Source organism: Lontra canadensis, unplaced genomic scaffold, assembly GCF_010015895.1.
Source record: "Lontra canadensis isolate GAN:19392208 unplaced genomic scaffold, GSC_riverotter_1.0 scaffold9, whole genome shotgun sequence".
NCBI classification, from domain to species: Eukaryota; Metazoa; Chordata; class Mammalia; order Carnivora; family Mustelidae; genus Lontra; species Lontra canadensis.
The window spans coordinates 4,921,389-4,947,911 of NW_022631003.1; the positions used below are offsets into that span (position 1 = coordinate 4,921,389).

General features: G+C 34.4%; 1 protein-coding gene across 8 annotated transcripts in view; it reads right to left on the reverse strand.

Moving 5' to 3' along the window:
- The window catches only part of NAV3 (neuron navigator 3), a 610,320-nt gene that overhangs the window by 256,736 nt on the left and 327,061 nt on the right, over positions 1-26,523 (reverse strand). For all 8 annotated transcript variants that reach the window (XM_032854715.1, XM_032854714.1, XM_032854712.1 and 5 more), the window contains exons 2-3: positions 17,174-17,291; positions 16,482-16,534 (exon numbers count right to left, since the gene is read on the reverse strand). In XM_032854715.1, the coding sequence (XP_032710606.1) occupies positions 16,482-16,534; positions 17,174-17,291 (171 nt within the window). The remainder of the gene's footprint in view (positions 1-16,481; positions 16,535-17,173; positions 17,292-26,523) is intronic.

A 26,523-nucleotide genomic window follows, 5' to 3' on the forward strand; every position in this document is an offset into this window, starting at 1 on the left:
TTTAAAAGAATGTAGGAAACTAGAAAGTTCTAGTTCTTTATGAGTCATCTCCCTGGGTTGTTCTGGTATTCCATAAATCTTGAAATTCTAAAGTAAATAGAAGATTTAAAGTTAATTCTTGGCAAGATATTGTTTTCTATCCCATTAAATTCTCATCCAAAGCTATGCATAAGAACATACAAAATTCTGCCAATGTCCTCTCTAGCCTAGCTTCACAGAAAGGACAAAATGTCTCTTAAAGAAAAGAAAAAGAAAAAAAAGAGACTCAAAATCTGTCCTTATACAGTGGGAAATTATTTATCTTCCTTTTTAAATATAATTTTATGCAAAACTAATATTCAATGAGATGTTCTTTGTTTAAAAAATGATTGCAGCTCATATATAAACATTTACTTTGAGGAAAATGATTTTTATTTATTTCAAAATAAGTGTTACTAAGAAGAAAACTTGTTTTATTGAAATCATTCTACTAAAACAAAACAAAACAAAAACCCAAAAACCAGAAAATTGGAAGTCACAGAATATAATATGACCAAACAAATCTTGTTTTGCTCATCAGCATCTAAATATCCAATAAGGTTATTGTGCTTAAATCTTTTCTTTTCTTTACCTTTCACTTTGCTACTAGAAAATAAGACTGTATAAGGAAGGAAATAAGGAGGAAAGAAAAGAAATTGGAAAAACAGGATGTTCTACTGCATTCATGTAAAATGTCCTTTTAGGGGCACCTGGGTGGCTGAGTTGGTTAAATGTCTACCTTCGGCTCAGGTCATGATCCCAGGGTCCTGGGATTGAGCCCCACGTTGGGCTCTCTACTCAGCAGTGGAGTATGCTTCTCCTTCTCCTATTCCCTCTGCCCCTGCCTGTGCTCACTCACTCACTCACTCTCAAATTAATAAGTCTTAAAAAAGAAAATGTTCTTTTAAATTTTTTTTAGGACCATTAAATACAATAAGAGAAACACACCAAATAATTATTGTGGTCTAATACCAAGAGAATTGAATTGAATATTTTTTAATGCTTATCATAATAGTCCCAATGCTGCTGATTTCCTACCAATTATATACTTTTTCAGAAAATAAGAAGATTCTAAACATGTGCAATTTACTAAAAAATATTCACAGGCTATTACTGCCTAAATTTTAGTTATTTTTATTAAATACAAACATGTTAATTCACTATAAGACCTACAAAAGGTTAATAAATAGCATCTATAATAATATTGTCAGATTGTTTTTTGTGGCTACCATTTAAACCATTTAAAAAATAAACTAGTGTCTGGAGTGGATATTAAAGACAAAGAACTCTTAGCATGCACTATAAACTAGGGAAAATAAAAGGACCTTAATGGAGTAGAGAAAATATACTGACAGTATATTCAAGGATATTTGTTTATATATTTAAGTATGGGTTTTTTGAGACCGAGCCCCTGCATGACAGGGACTATATTTTGTTCACTCATGTACCTTCAGCAACCTATGGGGGTGCTCAGTATCTGACAGGGGCTCTGTGCACACTTAAGGAAGGATAGAGATAAAAAGGAGTGGTGGCCAATCCATCCCTATGGAAAGGAGTAGAGGGCTCAGGGATAGACACAGAAAGAGAGAGAGGAGGAGGGAGGAAAAGGGAGAGGGAGGAGGAGAAAGGGAGAGAAGGAGGGAGTATAAAGTAGAGAGGGAGAAAGAGGGAGGGAGAGGGAGAAAGAAGAAAGAGGGAGAAAGAGATCATTTGATTCAGAGCCTGTAAGTTCAATTCTCTTTGGGATTTTTAGTAATAGACCACTCTGGAGTCCCTGACAGACTCCAGACAAAAAAAAAAAAAAAAAAAAATCAGAAACTCTGTGGTTTGGGGCTGAAATTCAGTTTGTTTTCAAATTTTAGCTCCCAGTGTCAGTCTACCTTCCTCTTTACAGACTAAGCAACTGACCTCCAGAGAAGATCTCATATAAAGATGAGGTAAAGAAGCCAACAAAAGTATTATATTTTTTATCCCCAATGTCCATGAAATTCAAGATGTACAAAATTAAACACTGAAAATATTAGAATAGTGATGAACTTTGGAAGGGTATAGTCTGGAAAGTTGTATAGTGGGAAGGGGCATGCTGGAAGTGTCCTTTGTTTTGATCTGAGTGTGACTATACAGGTATATACATATTAAAAAAATCAATCAGCTATATACTTAAGATTGGAGTACTTTATATATTTTCTATGTTTGTTTTACCTTAATTCCTATTAGAGTACTTTACACTCTTATATGTGTGTTTTACTTCAATTAAAAATAAAAATAAAACGATCAGCCCCCTGTTTTATCGAAAATAAAGGCATATAAGAATAGAAGTACAGAAACATAATGGGAGACTGTTACAAGTAGTTAAGTGCATGATGATGGTGTTTTAGACCATCATGGTGACATTGAAGTGATCCAGATTCTGGATAGAAGTTGAAGAAATTTAGATGGAAGATAGGGCATTAATAAAAGATGAGGAGTCAAGGATGACCACGATACTATGTAATTCATGCACTTTACATATTATGCCTGTGGTATTTTATATATACATCTCCAAACAGCAGTGATCCAGAGAAATTCATTTTCTATTTTGTGGGCACCATGCTTCTGACATGGCTCAAGTCATAGTCACATCCATAGCTCACGGATAGTCACTCCCAGGACTTTTACGTGCCTACTCTGATGTCATGCACAATTTATTTGGTCTATATGTGGCTTACATTTTATTGGCTCAGCACACCCACTTTGCCTCTCTTTTCCTGTTAAATTTAAGCATGGCTACACGAAATATATAAAAATATTGACTTTGTAACAAAAAACTCCACAAAGTTTCTAAGTTTGAAATCCAAGTTCTAAGTTCTAAACCCAGTCAATAACATCTAGTCAGAACTTTGAAAATCTCTGGGTACACTGAGACTTGAGGCTTTTGTATTCTATGAAAATATCTATAATTATTACAATGTATAAACAAAAAGACATTTTTGCTCAAATTCATATGAAAATGGACTGCTGTGTGTGTTTTCCTTATCAAAGACACAAATTCAATAGAAGTTGGCTCATAGTTTTGGAATTCAGTAGTTTCTATTTGTATAATAGTATTTTGGAGCACTACAATTTAATTTTGTTTATGTCTTATAAAATCAAATCCTTCAATTATTCATTCATCAAGTATTTATTAAATTTATTTTATGTGTGGAATTATGCTCAGCACACAGATAAAAATTTCAAGACACAGCCATTATCCTCATATTTTCTAAAGAGCATTGACTCATTTCTAATATTTTCCACACTCTCATGAAAAATGAAAGGGATTTTTCAAAACAGATTTAATGTCTAATCTCATAATTGTACTTTTATCCTGACCCTTATGAACTTGCTAAATACAAGTATATGTACTACTAAATCACAAGTTGGGTTTCAAACAAGGAAAATAAGTGTTTTCATTATCTTCATTTTTGAAAACTCAAGACAGTCATCATTGAATTTGTGCTTTCAAAGTTTTTTATACATTCTCAACATACTAATCATAGAAGATTATACTGGAAATATTTGTACTTATTCATCTTATTTTTGAATAAACTATTCCAAAAATTGGAGAATTTTTAATGAGCACAGTTCTTTATTGAACTCATACACTTTAAGCTGCATGTTTTAGGACAGCTAGCCTTTTAGTATTTTTACTATAAAACTAGTACAACCTGTTTTGGAAAATGTGACTAGAGGCATCTTTCACGGTGTTAATGAAGTTATGCCTTGTTCATTCACATGTTTCTTTCGCTTTAACTTATAGATACTTAATGAAAACTATATTTAGGTCCTAAATATTTGGTATGATTAATATGAACCTTATAGTTTGTGATTAAATTTAAACCATGGCACCACCACTTTAACAATGAATGATAAATTCATTCAGCAACTACTGACTGTTTATTATATGCAAAGAGCTCTGCTAGATGGTGAAGGGATATAAAAATGAATTATAAAGTCTTTGCCTTTGTGAGCTTGTAAAATAGCTGGAGACAAAAAAGACTGATAAATCACTATCACATAAGGCATAATATGAGAAATTCTAAAAAAGAATTATAAACAATACAGCCACAGAGAGAATGGACTTATCAATTTTCACTACACATCTGGGAAAAGCATCAGAGAAGAATAATTAAAACTTGAAGGTTAGTCTGACTTTGATAAGTTAGACAAGTGTCAGAAGGAGGGGTGGGCATGCCTACCAGAGCAACCAACAACAAAATTGCTCATAAAGATGTTTGAGAATAGATCATGCCAGTGTCTACTTTCTGCAGTTATGTTTAGAGAGCTGAATTTGGCCTGGAATTGAAAAGCCTTTGTTGCCCTTAAATTCTGAAAACCACTGTAATATAAAAAGTGAAATAATTGTAAACCAGGTAGCAGCTATAATACCTCAAAGTCTGAGTTCTCTCTACAGATACAATGCATCCTGGTTAGAACATGCCTGACATACTAGATTATGTGGTTATGAATCATACATAGAGAATGTCTAAAAGAATATAAACCAAATTTAACTTTTTTTTTTTTAATCTCTGGATGGTAGATTCTCTTGTGACTTCCGCTATTTTTGATTAAGCACATGTCCTACTTTTTTCATTATAAATGTGCACTGGTAATATCACCACATAATTTAAATAAATGTGATTTCAACCAAAAAAAATAGGTAAAACTGCTCAGTTTGAGTGAACCCCCATTCTATCATAGAATTCAAATAGTAATATAACTTTTAGCCTAAGATTTTAATCAGATATACATTTGTCTGGAGACCTTAAAAAAATGCAAAGTATTTTTACATGATTAAAATTTTTGATTTTGGTTTTCGTTCACTCATTCAACAATTAGTTGCTCATTGGACATGTCCATTTCTCTAAAAATACATAGTTCTATAGGACAGAGAGATATTTCCAACGTAGTGCAAACAATTTTATAGTCAGAGAAGCACGGACTCCTAGAGAAGCATGAAGGAGGGTCTACACTGGACTAGAGGTCCCAAGTAACTAAGAAATAATAAAGTTGTTAGTAACTAAGACTTATCTAACATAGTTACAAAGATATTTTCATCTGAGGTTGCCATTACTATACCTTTTTACAATGAAGAAGATGTTGATCAGAGAATTAAATTGACATGCTCAAAGTCACACAGAGAAAATATATCAAAACCAGAGCGCATGTTATTAACCCCCACATTTTTGTCTTTAAAAGGAAGCTTGAGCTAGTCCCTGAAAGGTTACGAAATAAGAGGATGTGGCATGAGGTGAATCCAGGGAAGGAGCACTATGTGAACTGGTGATGGTTGAGAAACATCCCAAGTTAAGGGACCAGCAAAGAATTCAGAATGTTGAGGGTGAACTTCACCTAAATCTTTCTTCACGCCTTCATTGTTTACCAATGTGAAAAAAGGCTACTCCAAAAGGTGAAACCTTCAATCAGTTTCAAGGTCCAAAGTGGGAAGTGAGATCACCAGAAGGGATGCCAGGAACAAGAATCTTGAAATCTGGAGAATCTAGTGGCAGGAGACAAGAAGACAGAATCTATCCCATAGAGGCTGGCTGGGGAACATCCTTCAGGCCCTGGTAGGAGTCTGGGCTTGATCTCAAAGTCCAGGTAGCTAATGGTGTGTTTTATGCAAAAGAAGAAATGGTCAGTGATGCTTGGAAGACATCTCTTTTATATAATCACAGAGTTCATACACAGATTTATCGATAGTCTTAAAGTTTCACACATCGATTTCTACTCATACTATCTGCAATGCTCTCTGACTTTTCAAAATTATACTTTAATGTATTTTGTTTAACAAAGCCATTCCTAACACGTTACCTTCATAAGATAGTAGGTGAACAAGCTGCATTTGGAAAAACCCTATACTACGTGTCAAGAATGGAAGCAGGGAGAATGGTTGGGAAGCTACTTTTCCCTCTACTTCTCAACAACCTAGCACAGGGAGTTCATGCAGAGTTTTAAGCCCAAATGTAAAATCTTTTTCATCTTCACCATCATCTCTGGTAAATTTTTATATAATTTTTCTTCATAACATACTTTTTATAAACTTACACAATTAATAAGTAGCAGAGCCAGACTTCAAATTGAACCTTGTCAATCTCCAGTGAGCTTGCTCTCTCCACCACACTAAGCTTCCTACCATTGTAATTTAGACATTCTGACAGACATTTTGAGCCTCTGAATCAAGCTTTCTGCATGATTGAAAGGCAGCTCTAATACAGTACTTGGCCAAAATAGGGGCTCAATAAATATTTGGCTGAGTGTAAAGGCAAAAATGTATAGTGGGAAGGTAAAGACAGAAATAGTATGCAAGATCTACTTGTTTTATACACACTCTCTAAGTTCAAGATTAAATTCTTCCAAATTAAATCTCAAATATCCAATGCACTTTTAACCCTGGCATATTAACATATAGAATGACTCATGTGGCCACCAGCCAAAGAATATTGTCAGTCGCCAGAAGCTACAACAGGCAAGGAATGAATTTCTCCCAGGGTCTCTGAAGGGAGCGCAGAAATGAGAATACTTTTGATTTTGGTCCTGTGGCACTGATTTCAGACTTCTGGCCTCTGGAACTGTGCGAACTTAAATTTCTTTCATTTTAAACCCCCAATTGTTTGATAATTTGCAACGCCAGCCACAGGTAATGAATATAATTATCTAATCAAAAAGCGGTAGATAACACAACTTTAGCAAGACAGAGTTAGCTGGGATCTGTGAGCATGCAGATTTCCAGACCTTGTGCTCTGGATTTTGATTTGTTAAGCCTTTGGGGAGGGGATAAGACATGCAATTTAATGTCATTGTTATACAAAGCCACATATTTCCCTTTTCCATCTCAAGTTGCTTTGTGTTGTGGGATAGGGAGAGGAGGGAGACAGTAATTTTGTTTCACTTTGCCATTTGTTTTTGTGCTGAATTGGTCTGTGGTTAGTTGCAAGGAGTTACTTTATTAATTAAGCAGTAGAGTATAATAATTAAAAGTTTTGCAGACAAGTAAAATGGGGTTTAACTCCTACTTATGTAATTTATACAATGTAAGACATTGAGAAAGTTTTTATTCCCCTGAAGCCTCAGCTTCCTTATCTATGAAATAGGATTAATAATATCTTCTACATAATATATGAGGATTAAAGGTGTTTATACTAGGCATGTGTGTATATGTATGTGTTTATACTTATGCATATGTAGATATATCTAATATATATTATACTAGAAATGCTTTATATAAACACATCTACGCTGTAACAGAATCTATGTGTGTATGTTTAAATAGATGGATATATACAATAGAGATAGATGTTTGTGTGTATATATATACATATGTAAGTATGGATATAGATATAGATACGGAAAGTATTTTATCAGATAAAAGGTATTTTTGTTTAAATTCTACTATTCTAACAGACTTGGTAATTAGAAAATAATGAACATTGTTTAATATTTTTTGTGAATTATAGATATTTAACCTTAATAAGCTATAATTACTAATATAATATATTATCAATATTAAATTATAAAAAATTACATCAGTATTCATTGACTTGAAGATATACTCTTTGGGTTTTAATGAATTCCCGCTTTTCAGTTTGTTCCAGAGAATAAGACAAAGAATCTTACTCTTACTATGAAGTTATAAATTTGGCCTGAACTTAAATAACGTTTATTTATATAGAGGACTAAAGTTACATATTTGCCAATTTGCTATTTTGTGATGAAATTATTTTGGCAAATGCAAATTTCATCACAAAATCTATACACTATTATTTTTCTCACACACCCACCCCTCCCCAATCTAACCAAAGTTTATATCCATAGATAGGAAAAAACAGTATAGTATTTTTAAAAAATAATATATATTGCATGGGTGGGAGAAGGAAGGGAGAGGAACCAAAATATCAAAGAAGAAGGAAGTAGTGGGGGCATCTGGGTGGTTCAGTTGGTTAAGCATCTGCATTCAGCTCAGGTCATGATCTCAGAGTCCTGGGATGGAATCCCAAATTGGGGAAATCCCTGCTCAGTGGGGAACCTTTTTCTCCCTCTCCCTCTGCCACTCCCCCTCGCTCTTGTTTTGTCTCTCTTTCTGTCTCTCTCTCAAATAAAATCTTTTTTTTTTCTTTTTTTTTTTTTCTTTAAAGATTTTATTTATTTATTGGACACACAGAGAGAGAGATCACAAGTAGGCAGAGAAGCAGGCAGAGAGAGAGGGGGGAAGTAGGCTCCCCGCTGAACAGAGAGCCCAATGCGGGGCTCGATCCCAGGACCCTGAGATCATGACCTGAACTGAAGGCAGAGGCTTAACCTACTAAGCCACCCAGGCACCCCTCAAATAAATAAAATCTTAAAAAAAAAAAAAAAAAAAAAAAAAAAAGGAAGATGAAGAAGAAGGAAGTGGGAGAGAGGAGTAAGAAGAGGAGGCGGGGGAGAGGAGAGGGAGGTAGAAGAGAGGGTAAAAATCCAGAGACTTGACTTCTTTTGTCAAGCTTATTTAATAACTTGGGCTAGACTCAAAGAGACATGAGAACCAATACTGGTTCTTTCTGAACCTGTTCAGTGAGACCCTGTTCCTTTGTAGGTTTGCTGTGATGCTAAATGAAAAATGCAAGCAAATCATTCAGCACAACACCAGATATACATGGCTGACATTCAATCATTAAAGTGGTTAAATAAGTGAAGCTGATATTGTTGAGTGCTCTACAATTTGGTTTCTATGATATGATTTCAAAATATTTTTTGTTACATTTGAAACACGGCTAATATAAATCAAGTGGGCGATATGATTTTTCAAAAGTATTTCATGAATTTTTATCTGAATCTACTTGGATGAGTCAGTTTGACTCAATTTATATTAAAATCATTTAAATATAATGTCATAAAGTAACTAGCTTGGACATTTCTACTGATTTTTCAAATAATTTATCTCATCCAAGATAAACTTTTCAAGTGATGATACTGAGATCAAATGAACAAGACTCTCCTATTTCATTTCCTTTTTCTCTTTTTATAGAAGTAATTTGTGCATTGTCATAAGTTTTTAAGCTAAGAATGTCTTAGTTCCTATTTAAAATGGCCTCATATCTTAGTATATTGTCTGCCAAATTACGGTTTTTCAAAATTGTTCTGTTATATATTTTATCACTGAGTGTTGTATGTGGTCATTTTCTATGAAATTTCAAAAAAGAGACTGAAAAATATGGAACAGTAAGTCCTTTTAAAAGAGATTAAATTATTGAAGGTAATAAAAAGTACATTTATGAAAGGATTGTTACAAAATATACTTTGTAATAATAGGTATGATTGCACTTTGTGTTTACTGGGATATGACCTAGTGATGGGAAACAATTTACAGCAATTAAGTTAAAAATATCAGGATGGGGCGCCTGGATGGCTCAGTCAGCTAAGCATCCAACTCTTAATTTTGGCTCATCTTGTGATCCCAGGGTCCTGAGATCAGCCCTTTGAGGAGCCTTGACCTGGGCCTCAGTGCTCAGTGGGGAGTCTGCTAGAGATTCTCTCTCTCTCCCTCTTCTCTTCCCCTCTGCTCCTGCTCCCCCTTCCTCTCTCTTTCTCTCTAAAATAAATAAATAATTTTTTAAAAAATGGATAAAGAACATGCTAAATGTTTAAGAAATCCAATATATAGTTGGAATATTAACTATGGCTCACAATGGTTACTAGACATGCATATATAAAACTTACTATTTTTCCTCAAATAAAAGAAAAAATATACATATTCTCTCCAAAAAGAAAAAAGAAAAAAATTACACAGATTCTGAATCTAATTCAAAACTAGTTACTTCCTTTCAATGTCTATCTGTCCTAATAATGGCATGAACCAATATAAATATTGATACTCATGAACACATTTAAACTATTTATCCTATAATATAATGTAGAAAAACATTCTTGTATTTTCAACATTTATTTAATATCTTAATGGTAAACCAGACAACTCCAATAAAAATATGATTCCCATGATACTTTTGTTTTTCTTTGTAAATTGGACTTAATACATTTTAAGAAATATCTTATTTTACTGACTATGAAGATACTTTTATAAAACTATAGAGCGTGAAAACCCAAACATATCTCTAAGATAAAATAATGAACAGAAACCATGGTCATTGGTGTTTTGTTAAACCAATCTAGCAAGTCAGAGTTCCATTGGTCTAATTTCCTCAATGCAGAAATAAGCAGAGACCAAGCATTCACTGAATGGGTCACATAGTCTGATTTAGAATTGGAATTAGAATTCCAGTGACCGGGGTGCCTGGGTGGCTCAGAGGGTTAAAGCCTCTGTCTTCAGCTCAGGTCATGATCCCAGGGTCCTGGGATCGAGCCCCGCATTGGGCTCTCTGCTCAGCAGGGAGCCTGCTTTCTCTCTCTCTCTCTGCCTGCCTCTCTGCCTACTTGTGATATCTGTCAAATAAATAAATAAAATCTTTAAAAAAAAAAAAAAAAAGAATTCCAGTGACCATTGTCCTTCCAACTTAACATACTTCTTTTAATGTTTCCATATCATTTCAATTATTTTATTTGAACTTTTTTAGTAATACAGAGCAACTTCTAGAGACAAATTCAATTTTAAAAATCATCAGGGTGATATTCTAATAACTTAAGTATAAATTCAATACTAAATATTAGCAAATTTATACTTAAGTTATTAGAATATCACTTTATGCTTATTATTCCAAATAATAAGCTTTTATTATGTTTATTATAGTAGTTTATGCTTATTATTCCAAAGTTTGAACCCATAAGAAAATAATGAAATTATGATGAAAACTACAAAGTAGAAATTTCTATTTAGCCATTTCATTAGAGATCAGAGCTATATTTGTAGTAAAGCATTTGTCTTCATTAAGCTATCTTTTTCTAGCCATTCCAGAAGACAAATTTGTTTCAAATTCAAAAATGGCAGTGGATCATGTGAATGGACTAACTTAGCAATATTCCACTCCTCTGAGTCATAATGCTAGAATCCTGCAGTGTGCCATTTATAAGATTTTATTAAACCTTTAAGAGCATTCCAATATTTTATCTCTTCCCTATTTGGTCAGAAACCTCATCTTCCTATCTTACCTAAATAGATCCTTTAAAAGAGAAGCAATTACAAGCAGTGGCTAAAAGAATCAAAACTTTAAAGGACAGAATACTAACAAAAGCATAAAATACTTTTACTAGGAAGAACAGTTTCACTGTACAGATAAGTATAAAATTATTGAAATGGAATGAAGATGTCTATAAACTCCATAATTATATTATTCTGGAAGTCACAATCCCGTGGGACTTGGAAATGGAGAATTAAACCAAATTTTCTACCTTCAAGGAATAAAAAAGGGTAAGAGGCATAAGATTTCCCCAAATCCTCTTATCAGCAAATTTTAAACAACGTGATATGTTGGAAAGACTGAAAGTTGTGGCTGAAACATAACTGCGTTATTACAGTGAGGTCATGGAAGGAGCCAGTAAGAAGGAAGGACAAGTTGTGAACCCCATTTGTTAGATCCTCAGCTCTACGGTATGATCAAAATCTTGGTTTACTTCACATCATCAAATTTCCTAATCCCTCTATGCATTTGTGAAGCTCCTTCAGTGTAATGGTCTATTTTAAAATAAAGGAAAATTTGTCTTCCCAACAACTTTTCCCCTACATGTCTTACATTTTTGTCTAAGAACCTAGCACTTGTGCCTCTGCATTTCAAATACATGTTGGGCATTTTTCTGCTATTTTTAATCTACTGGGCATTCTGGACATTCCTAGTATTTATAGTTTACTAATTTATTTCCTTGTGTAATCTCACCAAAGTGTGGCATGCTGCATATATTTCGAATTCTGATACCACCCACCTAGAAATTACTCAACAGGTGCGACCCATATCAGTAACTTCAACTCTGGATAAGGTTAAATATAGTGTTGAATAAGCTCCTTCAAACTGAGTTCCGTTTTTTTGGATGAGTTTAGTCTCAAGTTTATTAAGAAACATAACCATGACTTTGAGACTTAGAATAAATGTGAATCAAATCTCTCAATAATTATGCTAATAAATTGGTACAAGGCAAGTTCATATTTCTCTTAAATATGTGTTCGTTAGCCTATGTAACTTGAAAGGTTTATTGTTAAATTTTCTTCACCTATTTCGAGATATAATTGAATTTTTCTTTATATTATAAGGTAATATAGAGAATCCCATAAAAAAGCATATTATTATTCTCTAGGACTTTGAAGTTATCTTATCGATGAATTCCTTCAATTTCTATTTAATCCATTTTCAGATATCCACATTTCACACAATCATATCCCATTGTATCAACAAAGAAAAAAGTATCCCTTCTTTTCCAATCTTCTGCACAGACCTCAAATCTCTTCCTTTGCCACTTCCTTTAGGATTTAGCATCATCTCTTGTCTCCCCAATCCCTGGGTCCTCCTCTCTCCTTGCTGCTTCCTCTTCCTCTACCAACTTCCCTCTTTCCAAAAACTCCCTTCACTCTTCCTTCCTTTCAAACAAACAAACATATATATTTGTACATATATATATACATATGTGTGTGCATGTGTATACATATATAATTTTTCTCCTCAATAGGAAAACTCCTAGAAAGATTATTCAAGGCTCAGTGGATATGTGTACCTCTATTACTCTTTAACACATGGTTACCCTATAGAAGACATTTGCATAAAGGTCATTAATGTCTGTCCGATTGCTAGAACCAACTTCTTCGTTCCAACACACAAACTAGTTGGCTAAGTAGCATTTGACAATATCTGCCACTTTCTCCTCATCTTACTTTGCCCCATCTCCCTGGGTTAGTCCAAATACTCCAGTTTAAGTTACCATAGCTACCCTAAGGATCCACAAACCACATCTGTGGATCCACCCTCTTAAAGATGGGCTCATTCTCTCAGCAATCTTTCCTTTTCTTGACTCTACACCTTTGCTCATCACATATATATTGGAATTCCCCAATGTGAGAACCTCAAATTTCTTCCCTCCTGACTTTATACAGGCCTTCTGTTGAGATCTCATCCTTTTTCATGGCTTCAGTCATTACCTGTGTACCAGGTATATTCTAATACCTTGCTTGTCACCCCTAGGAACACACACCTAATTGCCTGAAGTCACCTTTCTGCTTGATGTCCCAGTGGATAGATCAAAGTCTACTTTCAAAATTTGAATTTGTCATCCTCCCCTTTCTACCTTTAGTTGTGTTCTCCCTCTGTAGTAATCATGTCTAACAAAACTTATCAGGCCATATATGTGGGATCATTTTATACTTCCTATATTCTTCACCTCCCACATCCAAATGGAGACTAAAACACATACTCTACAATTCCCAGAAAGCACCTAGGGTGATCTGTTTTTAAATATTAACATCAGATTATGCCTCGGCCCAGCTCTAAAAGCCTTCCAAATGCTCGCCAACCAACTTAGAATAACATACAAACTCCTTACTTTGGCCCTAGATGATCAGGCTTCCATCATCCCATCCAAACACCTCACTGTCCTCAAACAACAGCAGTCTTCTATCTGTTGCAGGTATGCACCAAGCTCACTCCCTTCGTAGTACTTTTTGTTTTTGCTTCTGCAACATTGTTGGTATTATTTATTTCAATATTTGTCCCTCTGATCTCAAATATCCCTACATCTTGTCCCTCAGGTGCTCAGCAAATATTGGCTCAGTATGGATTACCTGGTTGTTATTCATCAGAATATTTATCAACGTATTATGGATCCATGCCACGAGAGAACTTATATTCTTAAAGGCTTAGAACAGTCCAATAAAGATTATCAAATTTGAAATTTAAAAACAAAGACAATTTGTGACTAGAAACAGTAGCACACCTAGTTTTACCTTACAGCAAGTAAAGATCACAGAAGATGAGAAACAGAAAAGGGCGTAGTGAAAGGAGTTCTGTAAGGATAGAACTCACCGTTTTGGTTGTTAAGCAATATAGAAGCAGGCAACATCCTGTTTGCAATAGATATATCAAATTCATAAGCCTAGCCATGCTCTCTCATGCTCTTTCCTCTACTTCCTCATCTCAGTTAAAACCTGGAATTTTTTTTTTCAGCATAACAGTATTTTTTTTTTTCAGCATAACAGTATTCCTTGTTTTTGCACCACACTCAGTGCTCCATGCAATCCGTGCCCTCTCCAATACCCACCACCTGGTTCCCCCAACCTCCCACCCCCCGATGCTTCAAACCCCTCAGATTGTTTTTCAGAGTCCATAGTCTCTCATGGTTCACCTCCCCTTCCAATTTCCCCCAACTCCCTTCTCCTCTCTAACTCCCCTTGTCCTCCATGCTATTTGTTTTTATTCATTAATAATATAGTACCAATGCCAGTTCTTAAGAATAGAGGCAAAAGTAATTCAACCAAAAAAGCTACATTTTTGTCATATGTATTATTCTGAATAAACACATGGAGGGCATGCCAATTTCAGATTCAAAATTCAACCACATCAGAAAAAAATGAGTTGTTTTTTTTTAATGTAAAAAATGAGAGGATACAAGTCACTCTCTACTCAAAATTCAATGAGATTCTGACTAATACTATGTGGCTAGAAAAACTACCTTTTTCACAGCATTTACATTTCTTAGGCTTTGGTTTTTCTGTGTTTTATTTTTCAAATCAAAAGCAGAAATATTAACATAACACATATACTAGGTGTTATTTGACATTTGGGAGCTAATAAGGAGTAGGATGCAATAAAAAATTAACATAGCCTAATACTTATGAGAATGTTTTCACAGATTTGCAGATCTTTGGGATAGATGTTTCAGATAAATATCTAGGAACTAAATTCCTATCCATAGTTATGAGTTTTGAAGATGCTCTTTCCCCACCCCCCGCTTCTGTCATGGTTGTTTACTGGACTCTCTGTAATCAGAATCAAATTGGAATGACAGCACAGAAGATGTGTTTTAGTATCTAGAACTTCTTTATAATTGAAATAATGAAAGAAAAACCAAGTGTTGAGTTTAAGAAACATAATATATGATACTCAGGGACTACAGAGCTCTTTAAGCTAAAGTCCTAAAAATCTTTAAGCAGGTGTTAATTCATGAATGCATCCTAATAGAGTTTGTAACAGCACTATTATGTATTTCCATATCAGTTTAGGTAGTAAAGAATGTCCGTGGTTATATGTCATTATCATATGCTAATTAAGGTTCATTATACAGATGAGAAAGCTGAGACTCAGAGAGGTTACATCTCTTTTACAGTATCACACAGTGATTATTTTAGGAGGGTCTGAAGGTGTTACAATTACTTTCAGTAAAACTATAATTAATTTCCAGAGAGTCACAAATGCACCCAGAATAATTAGATCAGGAATTTCCTTAAAGCTGAAGTATTTTACAGAAAATTGTTTTTTATGGCGATTTTTTTCACAAGTTACACAGAATTTATGGCATTGTAGTAGTTTCTTAGAGCATTTATTAATCACATACACACACCAGATGTGCTAGTTAGTCACTGTTCAAGAATACATTCCTTTTATTATTTTGGATTTCAGTATTCTGACCTTAAGAAAAGTAAGTCAGCACACCAAAAGAGTTCACTTTTTTTTTTCTTTTTTTTTTTTTACTCTTCCAATCTCTGACAATTAAGAACACTCATCAATTCGCTTAAAATGCCTATTTGGTGCTAAAAAGAGTCTTGAAGGAAGCCTCATCTTACGGATTTTGGATATCACTCCTGATTATATCCACTGATATAATTTTAATGAAGGCATTCGTACTTCAGGTTTTCCTATAAAATTAAGTTGTGGCTATTTAATTTAGAGAGCAGTGAGTTTTTCTCTTAGCATTTTATCCATCTATTTTTTTTTTTTTAATTACAAAATTTTAAGCTTTACCATTTGGTAAAGATAAAAAGAGGGCTGGGGAAGACACACACCTCTAGATCAACAGCTTTCTGGAAAATGCTATGAATCATCTCTCATGATCAGTCACTCCTCAGAAAACTTCCAGCAGCATGCCTTTGGAGCTATTTCCAAAAGTGCTTAAGAGTCCATGTGTTAACACAGGACTCTGTTATGAACAAATAAAATATCATTTATATATATTTTAAGATGCACATGGCAAGTTCTGTTCTTCAAACCAGTTGTTCAGACAAAAAGGTTCCACTTAAAATTGGAAATGGGATTCAGTGCCAGCAAAACCAGTGTTAAAGTATTCAGATACCAGAACAACAACAAAAAGTCAAGATCTGAGAAAACACCTGGAGATAAGTTATTCAGGAGTTACACATATTCAACTGTGCTGATGCTATCACTTGTTCATAAATTGCATCCAAAGAAATACATATGATAGAATGTGATCAAATGATTTCTTAAGCAGGAAGGCATGCCAAAGAAATTTCTAGTCCATTTATAAAGGTAGTTTAACCGGAAGTGAAGATGAGCATTATATTTTAGAATAAATATGATTCTTACCATCTGAGATTGACTCCTAGGACATCCATTGATATCTTCAACTTTTTCATTTGCTAAAGCCAAGAAATAAAATAAAAGAGAGAAAAAAAGAATGACATGCTTAAGCAATGAAGTGAAACACAAAAAAAGGAGACTAAGAAAAACAAAACAAAACAAAACAACAAAACAAGCACAATGCTGCTGCTACATTCACTCTGTCTCCCAAGCCATGTACGAGAGGACACGCTTGTGAGCTGCTGCCAATTCCATATGCACAAATCAGGCAAAAAAAAAAAAAAAAAAAAAGTGAGTGAGAAGGAAGTTGCTGCTAATTCTTTAGCCCGTGCCAAATGACTGCTGACATGAAACCTTTCACAATTGTCCCTGCTGGATCAGGATACAGTTTCAAGGCATCTCCGAGTATATGAGTCGCTCTAACTAACAAAATGCGCACATGGGAGACATATGGTTTAATGAAGTGCTCGTTTCTGACAGTTCAGTGTATGTAAAGATATAGTTCTAGCCATTTAAAAGTATAGCCAAACTGCTTTTTTCAACACTCTCACATAAACATTTTTAATTAAACCCTGGGAGAGCTACGTGGATCTCAGAGACTCACAGACAGAGTTTCTATGCATTCAACTGAAATTGTGTTTCACCAAGGCGGGTGGGGGCAGAGACTTCCACGGTTCTCCCCAGAGGGCAGGTCTTACCGATGATCTGGATGATTTCAGCTAGCAGGACTCCATCTGCAATGTCTTGTTGCAAATCCTTGATCAGCCGCTTGTGGCCCGATTTTGCTAGGTAGTGGTTGGCCCAGTCAGTATAAATCTGTTGAACAGAGGGAGAGAAGAAGTGCGATGGTGTGAGAGAAAATAGAGACAATAAAAATGCTTAAGACAAATGTTGGATTCAAAGGGAAGCTATTCTGGATCACATTCCAGTTTAAGAAGTCATAGCTCAAAAGGAAATAGTTGTAAAATAATTTTATACAGCTCTCTCTCCCACTTATCTCTTGTTTCAAAGGAGGATGATTCACTCTCTTTCAAAACCAGGGACTCGTCACTTGTGACACAGCAAAACTCCCTTCCCGGATGACTACTGAGGAAACTCCTGTTTGCAAATCAGTTGGGTTTTCACTCTTTCCCTTGGTGCTGTCATACTGAAAATAATCCTGCCTGTCCTTGTAGAAGGAAACCACCTGGACTGATTTATACAGGAACCTATTATGAACATTTCTGTTTCTCCAAGACTTTATAGGATTTGTCATGTGAGATACTGTATGTGACAATATTTTGGCATCACGCTATGAAATAATCGCAAATGCCAAAGATATTTTACTTGGACTGTCATCTCCCATTTAAGCCTCTTGCAATGTGTTTATATAAGAAAAAAGAGGAAGAAAATACAGTTATTACATAAAAATTACAAAACATAATCGAGGAGTGGGTTATAAATTACAAGGTTGGCAGTATGGCATAAAGTAGAGGTGCCTCTTCCATGGTAAATTAAGACATAGAGAAAAGCTGGAATTGTTAACAATTTTCACAAACTAAAACACTTCTGATTTTTCAAATGTTATGAGACCCCTAAGGTCATCTAATTATAAGTGAATAAATAAGCATTAAGATGTTTCAGCTTTATGGGTGGCTCCTATAAATATATTAGTAAGTTTATAAAAAGGCAGACTAAGAAGAACACAGTATCTGAAATGACAATAGAGGAGAGGACCTGATTGAGAAATATACGTACAAAAATGTGCTACAGAAACACGAAGTGGGAACATAGTGGAACCTGGACACAAGAAGTGAAGGGAAGGGGCAGCTGGGTGGCTCAATCGGTTAAGTTTCCAACTCTTGGTTTCAGCCATGTCCTGAACTCAGGGTCCTGAGATGGAACCCCTACTCAGGCTCTGAGCTCAGCAGGGAGTCTACCTGAAGATTCTCTCCCTCTGCCTCTCCCCCCCACCAAGGTTATTGCATGCCTGCCAGTTCTTTCTCTCTCTCAAATAAATAAATCTTTAAGGGAAAAAAAAAAAAAAAAAGGAGTGAGCGAAGGGCCTTCCCCAGAGAAGTGACCAGATAAAGAAAGGCAGAGTGGCAAAGGAATCAAAGACACAGTTGAAAAATTTATAGTTAAGGTAGCGAGTCTTAAATTAGGACAAATTAGACTGGAAAGATAAATTGAATCTTTTAGTCATAAGCACTGAATGCCAAGCAAATTATTTAAAAAATTAAAATTATTACTTCTTGTTTTTAACAAGACCAATACATGCTTTTGTAAACATGAAACAAAATAAATCAGAAGTATAGAAACTAAGAAGTAAAAGTTTCCCTACAACTTGCAACCCCTACTCACTTTTGAATACTTTGATATGAAAAATTCTAGAATTTTGTTCTATGACTACACACTTCACCACATGACACCAAGTTACATACACATACAGAGACACACGACAGGATTTTTAACCAAAGATGGCTCAAATTTCACATATCATTCTGTGCTTCTCAACTTTTTACATAATGATATTTTAATAACACTGCTACAGCCATTTTACCTATATGTACCTCAATATTTCTGATGTTATATTGGACGTAACATCAATCCTCTTGTTGAAAGATATTTAATTTGTTTAAATATGTTCCTATCGCATGTAAAGTTGTAAGCGACATCCTTAAAATGTATCTTTGCACACTTAACACCCTAGTAATTTTATAGGACCAAAACCTAATAGTGGGACTGTCAAGTTTTGTTTTTTTTTAATGGATCCTAGGTACAAACATTCCAAAATAAAACTTAGAAGTCAGAGAAAGTACTTCCTTAGTTTAGAAAATATAAAGTGGCATCTTAATGCAATGTAGTGGTGATTAAATTTCCTAAAAGACTACAAATAATTGGAAGCATCCAACCGGATAAGAAAAAAATATGCGCAACAATATTATACCTCCTTTCCCTACGTTCATGATCCTCATTATATCAAAGATATTAGTGGAGAAAAGTTACTTGCATACATGTCTGCCAAATTAGAAAACAAAAACATGGTTCTTGGATACTCTTACTTGGGGATCATTTTCCCCAAAATTTTATTCTACTTGTATTTTCTATTTTGCACTAGAAAAATATATTTTTACAAGGAAATACTGCTCAGAATCCAAAACGCTGAGGACTTTCCCCTGATCAATACATCATTCAAATGATAGCATTAACTGTTGGCCTTCTACTACAAATTTTAGGTTGAGTCAGACTTGATTTGTGCCCTTATCCCCATAGGCAGTAAGTTATAAGGACCAGCTGACTTTAAAGCATCCCACAAAGATGAAGAACATGAGTTCTGGAGACAGTACACCTGGCTTTAGGCCTAGCAGACCTCTTACCGCCCTCTGCCCACCCAGCAACCCAAGATGTTGGACAAGTTTCATATCCTTTCTAAACCTTAATTTCCCCATCTGCAAAATAAGCATGATAATAATTCTTACATTGCAGGACTGTGTCAGGACTAAATAAGATAGCACTTGTAAAGTCCCCTTCACAGAGTTAGACCTGAAGAAATGTCTGCTCTTGTTATCGTCATTATGGCATCTAGTTGTATTAGCCACAGTGGCTTTCCAGCAAGTATTTATTAAGGGTATTGTTTTGTAGACTTTAAAAAATTTGAGAGGATTGGCAGAAGACTGAAAGAAAATGGACTCCTTGTTTCTTTCTTTCTTTTTCTTTCTTTCTTTCTTTTTTTTTTTTTAAGTACTTATTTATCAGAGAGAGAAAGAGAGAGAGAGAGGGCAAAAGCAGGGGAGAGGGAGAAGCAGACTCCCCAGTGTGCAGGAAGCCCCACATGGGGTTTGATCCCAGGACCCTCGGGTCATGATCCAAGCTGAAGGCAGACTCTCAACCCCTGAGCCACCATCCTGCCAACCCAGACTCCTTGCTTCTGACACCACTCATGTCTCTGACTCCTCCTTCTTTCTGATTCAATGTGGCCACCAATCTGTCTGCCATCCAAACTCAGAGGCATGAATCTAATCCCAAGGTAGCAGTGTTCTCATTTAGGTCTGCAACGCCCCCAGGTTCTATGCTGCAAATACTCTGTTTTACGAAGGCACTAAATCGTGCACAAAACACTTACTCAAATACACACAGAATGGAATGTATTAGAAATGAAATTAAGAAAACGTTCATTCTCCTAATGCATTCCACCAGTATCTTAGCCTCTATCCAAATTACTTCTGGAACTTAGGTGAGAAAACAGATGGGAAACTAGCTGATTGGCTTCAAGACTGACTGGAAAAGCCTCTGATTTAGCTCATGAAATGTTTTTTTTTACTTGGTCCAGGATTTCTTCCAGAGGATTCCCAAGCCTAAGTGCTTTGACTTGTCTCATATCTTTAATATGTGAAGCATTGCTCAGACCATAATCTCTGACTTCATTTGCAACCAGCAAAATCAATTCAGACTATATAAATAAACTGAAAATAAATCTCCATTTAAAAAAGACCTTGTACTTATTCTTTCTTAGTATGTGTAAAAGATACTTACGCCCCTTCAAGCAAATTAGTACCTTTCAAAAAGATGTTATAACCTAGATGAAATATGAAACAATTACAAAGTAACTTATAAATATATTTTAATATCATATTTAAACTTGTTTTTGTTGTTGAAAACCTTATACATATAAATTGGAGAAAAAAGTGGAAACATGAGGTATATCTTTAATGAAGATAGTCTTCAAGCAAAGGGCACAGAGTATATAAATATATGCAAAACTCATCAGTAAAATTATTGTACAACTCTGATAAGAGAGGATACAAACAACCTTGTCAACTGTTATATTAGAATCAACTCTTAAAATAAATACAACAGAATGGTAAGATCATGTCCAGATTTTTGATCTGAACTCCAAAGTTGCCTTTGGTTCATTGCCCCCCACCCCAACACACACACAAATCACAATATTTAATCCCTTGGCCTCACTTGAAATGAGTTACAAAATGAGTGGTAATGATTTCTGTAGGATTATACTATAAAGTAACAACCATAGGTTTTTCGTGAACAAACTGATATAATTGGGCACAATATCAAATTAATCATAAATTAATATTTAGTCATCAAGGCCTGGCTGAAGCTTTAAATAAAATTTCTCTAAACATCTGAAGCCAGTTTTCCTCACCTTTTTAACTCCAATATTATAACTATAAATGTCATCTCATCTGATAAATATATTTTAGGAAATTCTGAAAAATTAATGAGATTAGACTTACCAAACAATACTTAGAAATTCAGGTAAAATCATATATATATTAATTCATTTACCATAATTAAATATAAAAATCAAAGGTATGGTGGCATAATTTATATTTCATATTAATCAGCATGAATTTTAGGACCTATTATGCAATATATGTCTCCTTTGAGGAACATTCTATGTTGTTGGAATTTCTGCTCTGTCACTTAATGTCCATGTGGGCACTGACTGAACATTATTTCCTCTCAGTGTCAGAGCTTTTGTCATCTGTAAAATGGCAATCATAGTATTACCCACTAATGGGATTATTGTGTGGATTGGATGAATTTATACTTTTGGAACACAGCCTTTCACTTAACAAGTATTTGTCAAATGCTGAATATTATTATTCTCTATTTTAATATATACTATATTTATATTATAACGAGATGATTATGAGTTTTATAATTTTCAAATCCGTAAATCTTAGTTACCTGCCCAAATATAGTTAACCTAACTAAGGAAAACTGCTGCAAGATGTAATGATCTCTTAGTTTAGTCATTTGCTCTTATAATATTTCCCCTACAGTGCTTATTTTTCATTTAAGGTAATTGGTTCAAATAGAAGGAAATAAATGTGCCCATATTGCTTCTGTCCAGTGAACTTGTCACAGCAAAAAAACATCAGAAGAACATCTACTTTGATTCTCCACAGAGTCCTAAGCATTTGTTTAAAGTATTATTTTTTTTACTATAATGTGACACATAGCCTTTGTATATCATAGCACACTGCCCCTGAAGTTTTACACCAATATTTAATTTGGTATTTGATGAGTATATTATAAGTAACCTAACAGTTATAGAAAAGTAATTATGACTTTTTGTTATTACATGCACTACTCTTAGGTATAAAAATGTTTCAAAGAAATACAGTATCTTTAATGAGTGTTAAATGATCAGAAAGTATAAAGTAGTACTAGAGGAAAAGAGGACCTCATCTAAGAGTCTACTTTAATAGAAAGGCACAAAATTATAACCTGATTGAAAATATTATGTCATCAATTGATTTTTAAATGTTAGCTGAGCTAGATTTATTCCTGCACCTACTTACACAACTAGTTCTTTCCCCAACATTCAAGCAGTAGCTATATATTCCTACAAAGCACTGCTCTCTGATATGTTCAAACTATTGGCTTTGAGAAGTCATATAAGATGTTTTAACCCACAACAGAAATTATGTTGAAAACCAATGAATTCAACGGCAATAACCAGGCTTCTATATCTTCAAAAGCTGTATAAGACTAAGTACATAAAAGTGACAAATAAATGGTAGATTAGGGAAGGGTAACCGTGACATAAGTATTTTTCCCACAAAGATGAAAACTTATAGTGGTAAGAGAATTGAAGGAAGGCAAGGTCCTGAGAGCTTACCTAACAGGCCAACTGTCTCGGCTGAGTTTCATAGTATCATTTGGACCTGAGAAGGGACTTTGGTAGACAAAGTCTACCAAAACAATATAGAAAAGCATCCATTTTATTTCTAATCTCCTGAGAACCGTAGGGAATTATCAAAGAGGAATCTAGTTATCCTAGAGAGCACTTGAAATAAGACAGGAAGCATGCATAGTTCTAATACAAGAAAGTAGTTAGAAGAGGTGGGGGGAGATGTGAGGACAGTTACAATGCAAATCTGACAGGTATTGTAAGTTTCAGCACTCACCAGACGGGTGTTGGTGGGTACTAGTATCCATGGCAAGATGTCCCATCCTGGCGCCATGATAATTAGTAACGCTGCTTACCAACCCTCCCAGAACCAATCATTCCAGGGAGAAAAGATGAACAAAGGAAGGTGAAGAATCTGGAACCGAGTGAATGTTTTCCTCGAAGACTGAACTTCAAATCAGAAGTGACTGAATTATTTTGCACTGGGAGCAATAAATTTTCTGCTACTGCACATAAAGAGATGTTTGGGAGGTGAATTTATACATTTATTATTTTAAAAGCTGTAATTTTGTACATCTCAGTTTTAGGACTCAAAAATTCATGAATGTATGCAATACTGGATAAAGGAGGTTGAGAAATTACAACATGGAATTTAGACATGAAACATTCTATTTTTAGTTAGTTTTAAAAAGTCAATCACAGACTGAAACTTTAGATGCTGTTACAGAACTGTTATGAACAAGAGATCCATGGAGTCTAATCTCATGACCCTTATAGACATCTCAATACTAAAGACTATGTGATATTACTAAGAAGGGAACTCATTCAATGTTTTTGGTCACACTGATATGGTCACAATATGTGTAATAGATTCATCAAGTAAATGGTTGAACTCAGCTGGTTTATTTCATTTTTACATCAAGGAAAATGCTGGGGTTTTTTATGGAGTTTCTCAGTCTTATGTATAATTGTAATGAAAGGAATAAAATATCTAAGAATAAATTTAATCAAGGAGATGAAAGACTTATACTCTGAAAACTGCAAATAAATTGAAGAAGACACAAACAAATGGAACAATATACCACACTCATCAACTGGAAGAATTAGTATTGTTAAAATGCCTTTGCTACCCAAAGCAATGTATGGATTCAGGGTAATCCGTATCAAAATATCAACAGTATTTTTCATACAACTAAATTCGATAATCCTAAATTTGTATAGAACCACAAAATACCCTAAAAAGCCAAAGCAATCTTGAGAAAGAAGAACAAAGCTGGAGGTATCCCAATTCCAGATTTCAAGATATGCTACAAAACTATAGTCATCAAAACAATATGGTACTAGGACAAAATAATACACATAGATCAAGAGAACAGGACACAATGCCCAGAAATACACCCATGTTTATATGGTCAATTAACTTATGACAAAGGAGGTAGGAATATATAATGGGGAAAAGGCAGTCTCCTCAATAAATGGTGCTGGGAAAACTGGACAGCTACATGCAGAACAAGGAAAGTGAACCACCTTCTGACATCATATACAAAAATAAACTCAAAATGGTTTAGAGACCTAACAGTGAGACCTGAAACCATAAAACTCCTGGAAGAAAGCATTGACAATAATCTCTGCACTATTGTCCTTAACAACATATTTATGGATATGTCTTTTCAGGCACAGGGAACAAAAACAAAAATAAACTATTAGGATTACAACAAAAATAAAAAGCTTCTGCTCAGTGAAAGAAATCAATAAAATAAAAAGTCAACCTAATCAATAGGAAAAGATATTTGCAAATTAGTGTCTGATGAGGGGTTAATATTCAAAACATATAAAGAACTTGCACAACTCAATATAAAAGAAAAACTGATTAAAAATTGGGTGGAAGACCTGACTAGATATTTCTGCAAAGAAAACATATAGATGGCCAACAGACACATGAAAATAGGTCAACGTCAGAGAAATGCAAATCAAAAGCACAATGAAACATCACCTCAAACCCATCAGAATGGCCAATATCAAATCCACAAGAAATAACATGTTGGCAAAGATGTGGAGAAAAGGGACCTTTCATTCATAACTGGAGAGAATGTAAGTTGTTACAATCACTGTGGAAAATAGAATAGAGGTGTCTCAAAAAATTAGAGCCAATACCATATGATCCAGTAATTCTACTACTGGTTTATTACTCAAAGAAAATGAAAACACTAATTTGAAAAGATATATGTATCCTTAAGTTTATTGCAGCATTATTTACAATAGCCAAAATATGGAAGCAATCTATGTTTCGATTGATGGGTGGATGCATGGATAAAGAAGATGTGGAATATTATTCAGCCATAAAAAGAGTATGAGATTTTGCCATTTGAGACAACATGGGTGGATATAGGGGGTATTATGCTAAGTGAAATGAGTCAGACAGAGAAAGACAAATATCATATGATTTCACTTATACGTGAAATCTAAAAGAACAGAACAAATGAACAAACCAACAGAAACTCACAAAGAATAAACTGGAGGTTGCAAGAGGAGAGAAGGTTGGGTGGTGGGTGAAATAGGTGAAGGGGATAAAGAAGGACAAACTTCAAGTTATAAAATAAATTAGTCACAGAGATGCAAAGTGTAGCATAGGTAATAAATCAGTAATATTGTAATAATATTGTGTGGTAACTATACTTACGGTGGTGAACACTGAGTAATGTATAGATGTGTCTAATCACTACGCTATATACCTGGAACTCATATAACATTGCATGTCAACTATACCTCAATGATAAAAGTTGTTTAAAAAAAAAATCAAGGTATTTTTTTTTAGTTTAAATAAATCAAATAAAATGCATAAAACAACTTCATAAAGGTTCATTAAATTTATAAATTTTAATTATGGCAACAAATAAATATTGGAAAAGCATTTATTTTTCCATCTAAATCTTTTGGGGACTCTGTAAGAAATAAAACTTTATATTAGAAAAAGAATTTTCAAGTTGAAAGGTTTGTATAAAATTGACTATTAATGAGTCAACAACTCCAGAAAATTAGTGAATGGTCTATGAAGATAGGCAAATTCTAAAGTAAACATAAAATTGATTTTGATAATTTCCCTTAACTTTTTCTTTATTTCTCACATCCAATCTCTGACACAGTTCTGTTAATTTTATCTCCTTATTACCTCTTGACCCTTCTGCTCCATTACTGCTATAATCACCCTGGTTCAGCTTTTCATCATCTCTCACCCAAATTGCTTTACCAGTCCTAAAAACAGTCTGAGTGTAGGCAGGCTAAACCTTAAACTATTCTATACAGTATAACTAGTGATTGCTGTAAAATGCAAATCTGATCAAGTAATTTACCTTCCTACCTAAAACTCACCTAAGAGCTCCCACTTACTTTCAGAAAGGGAATTTC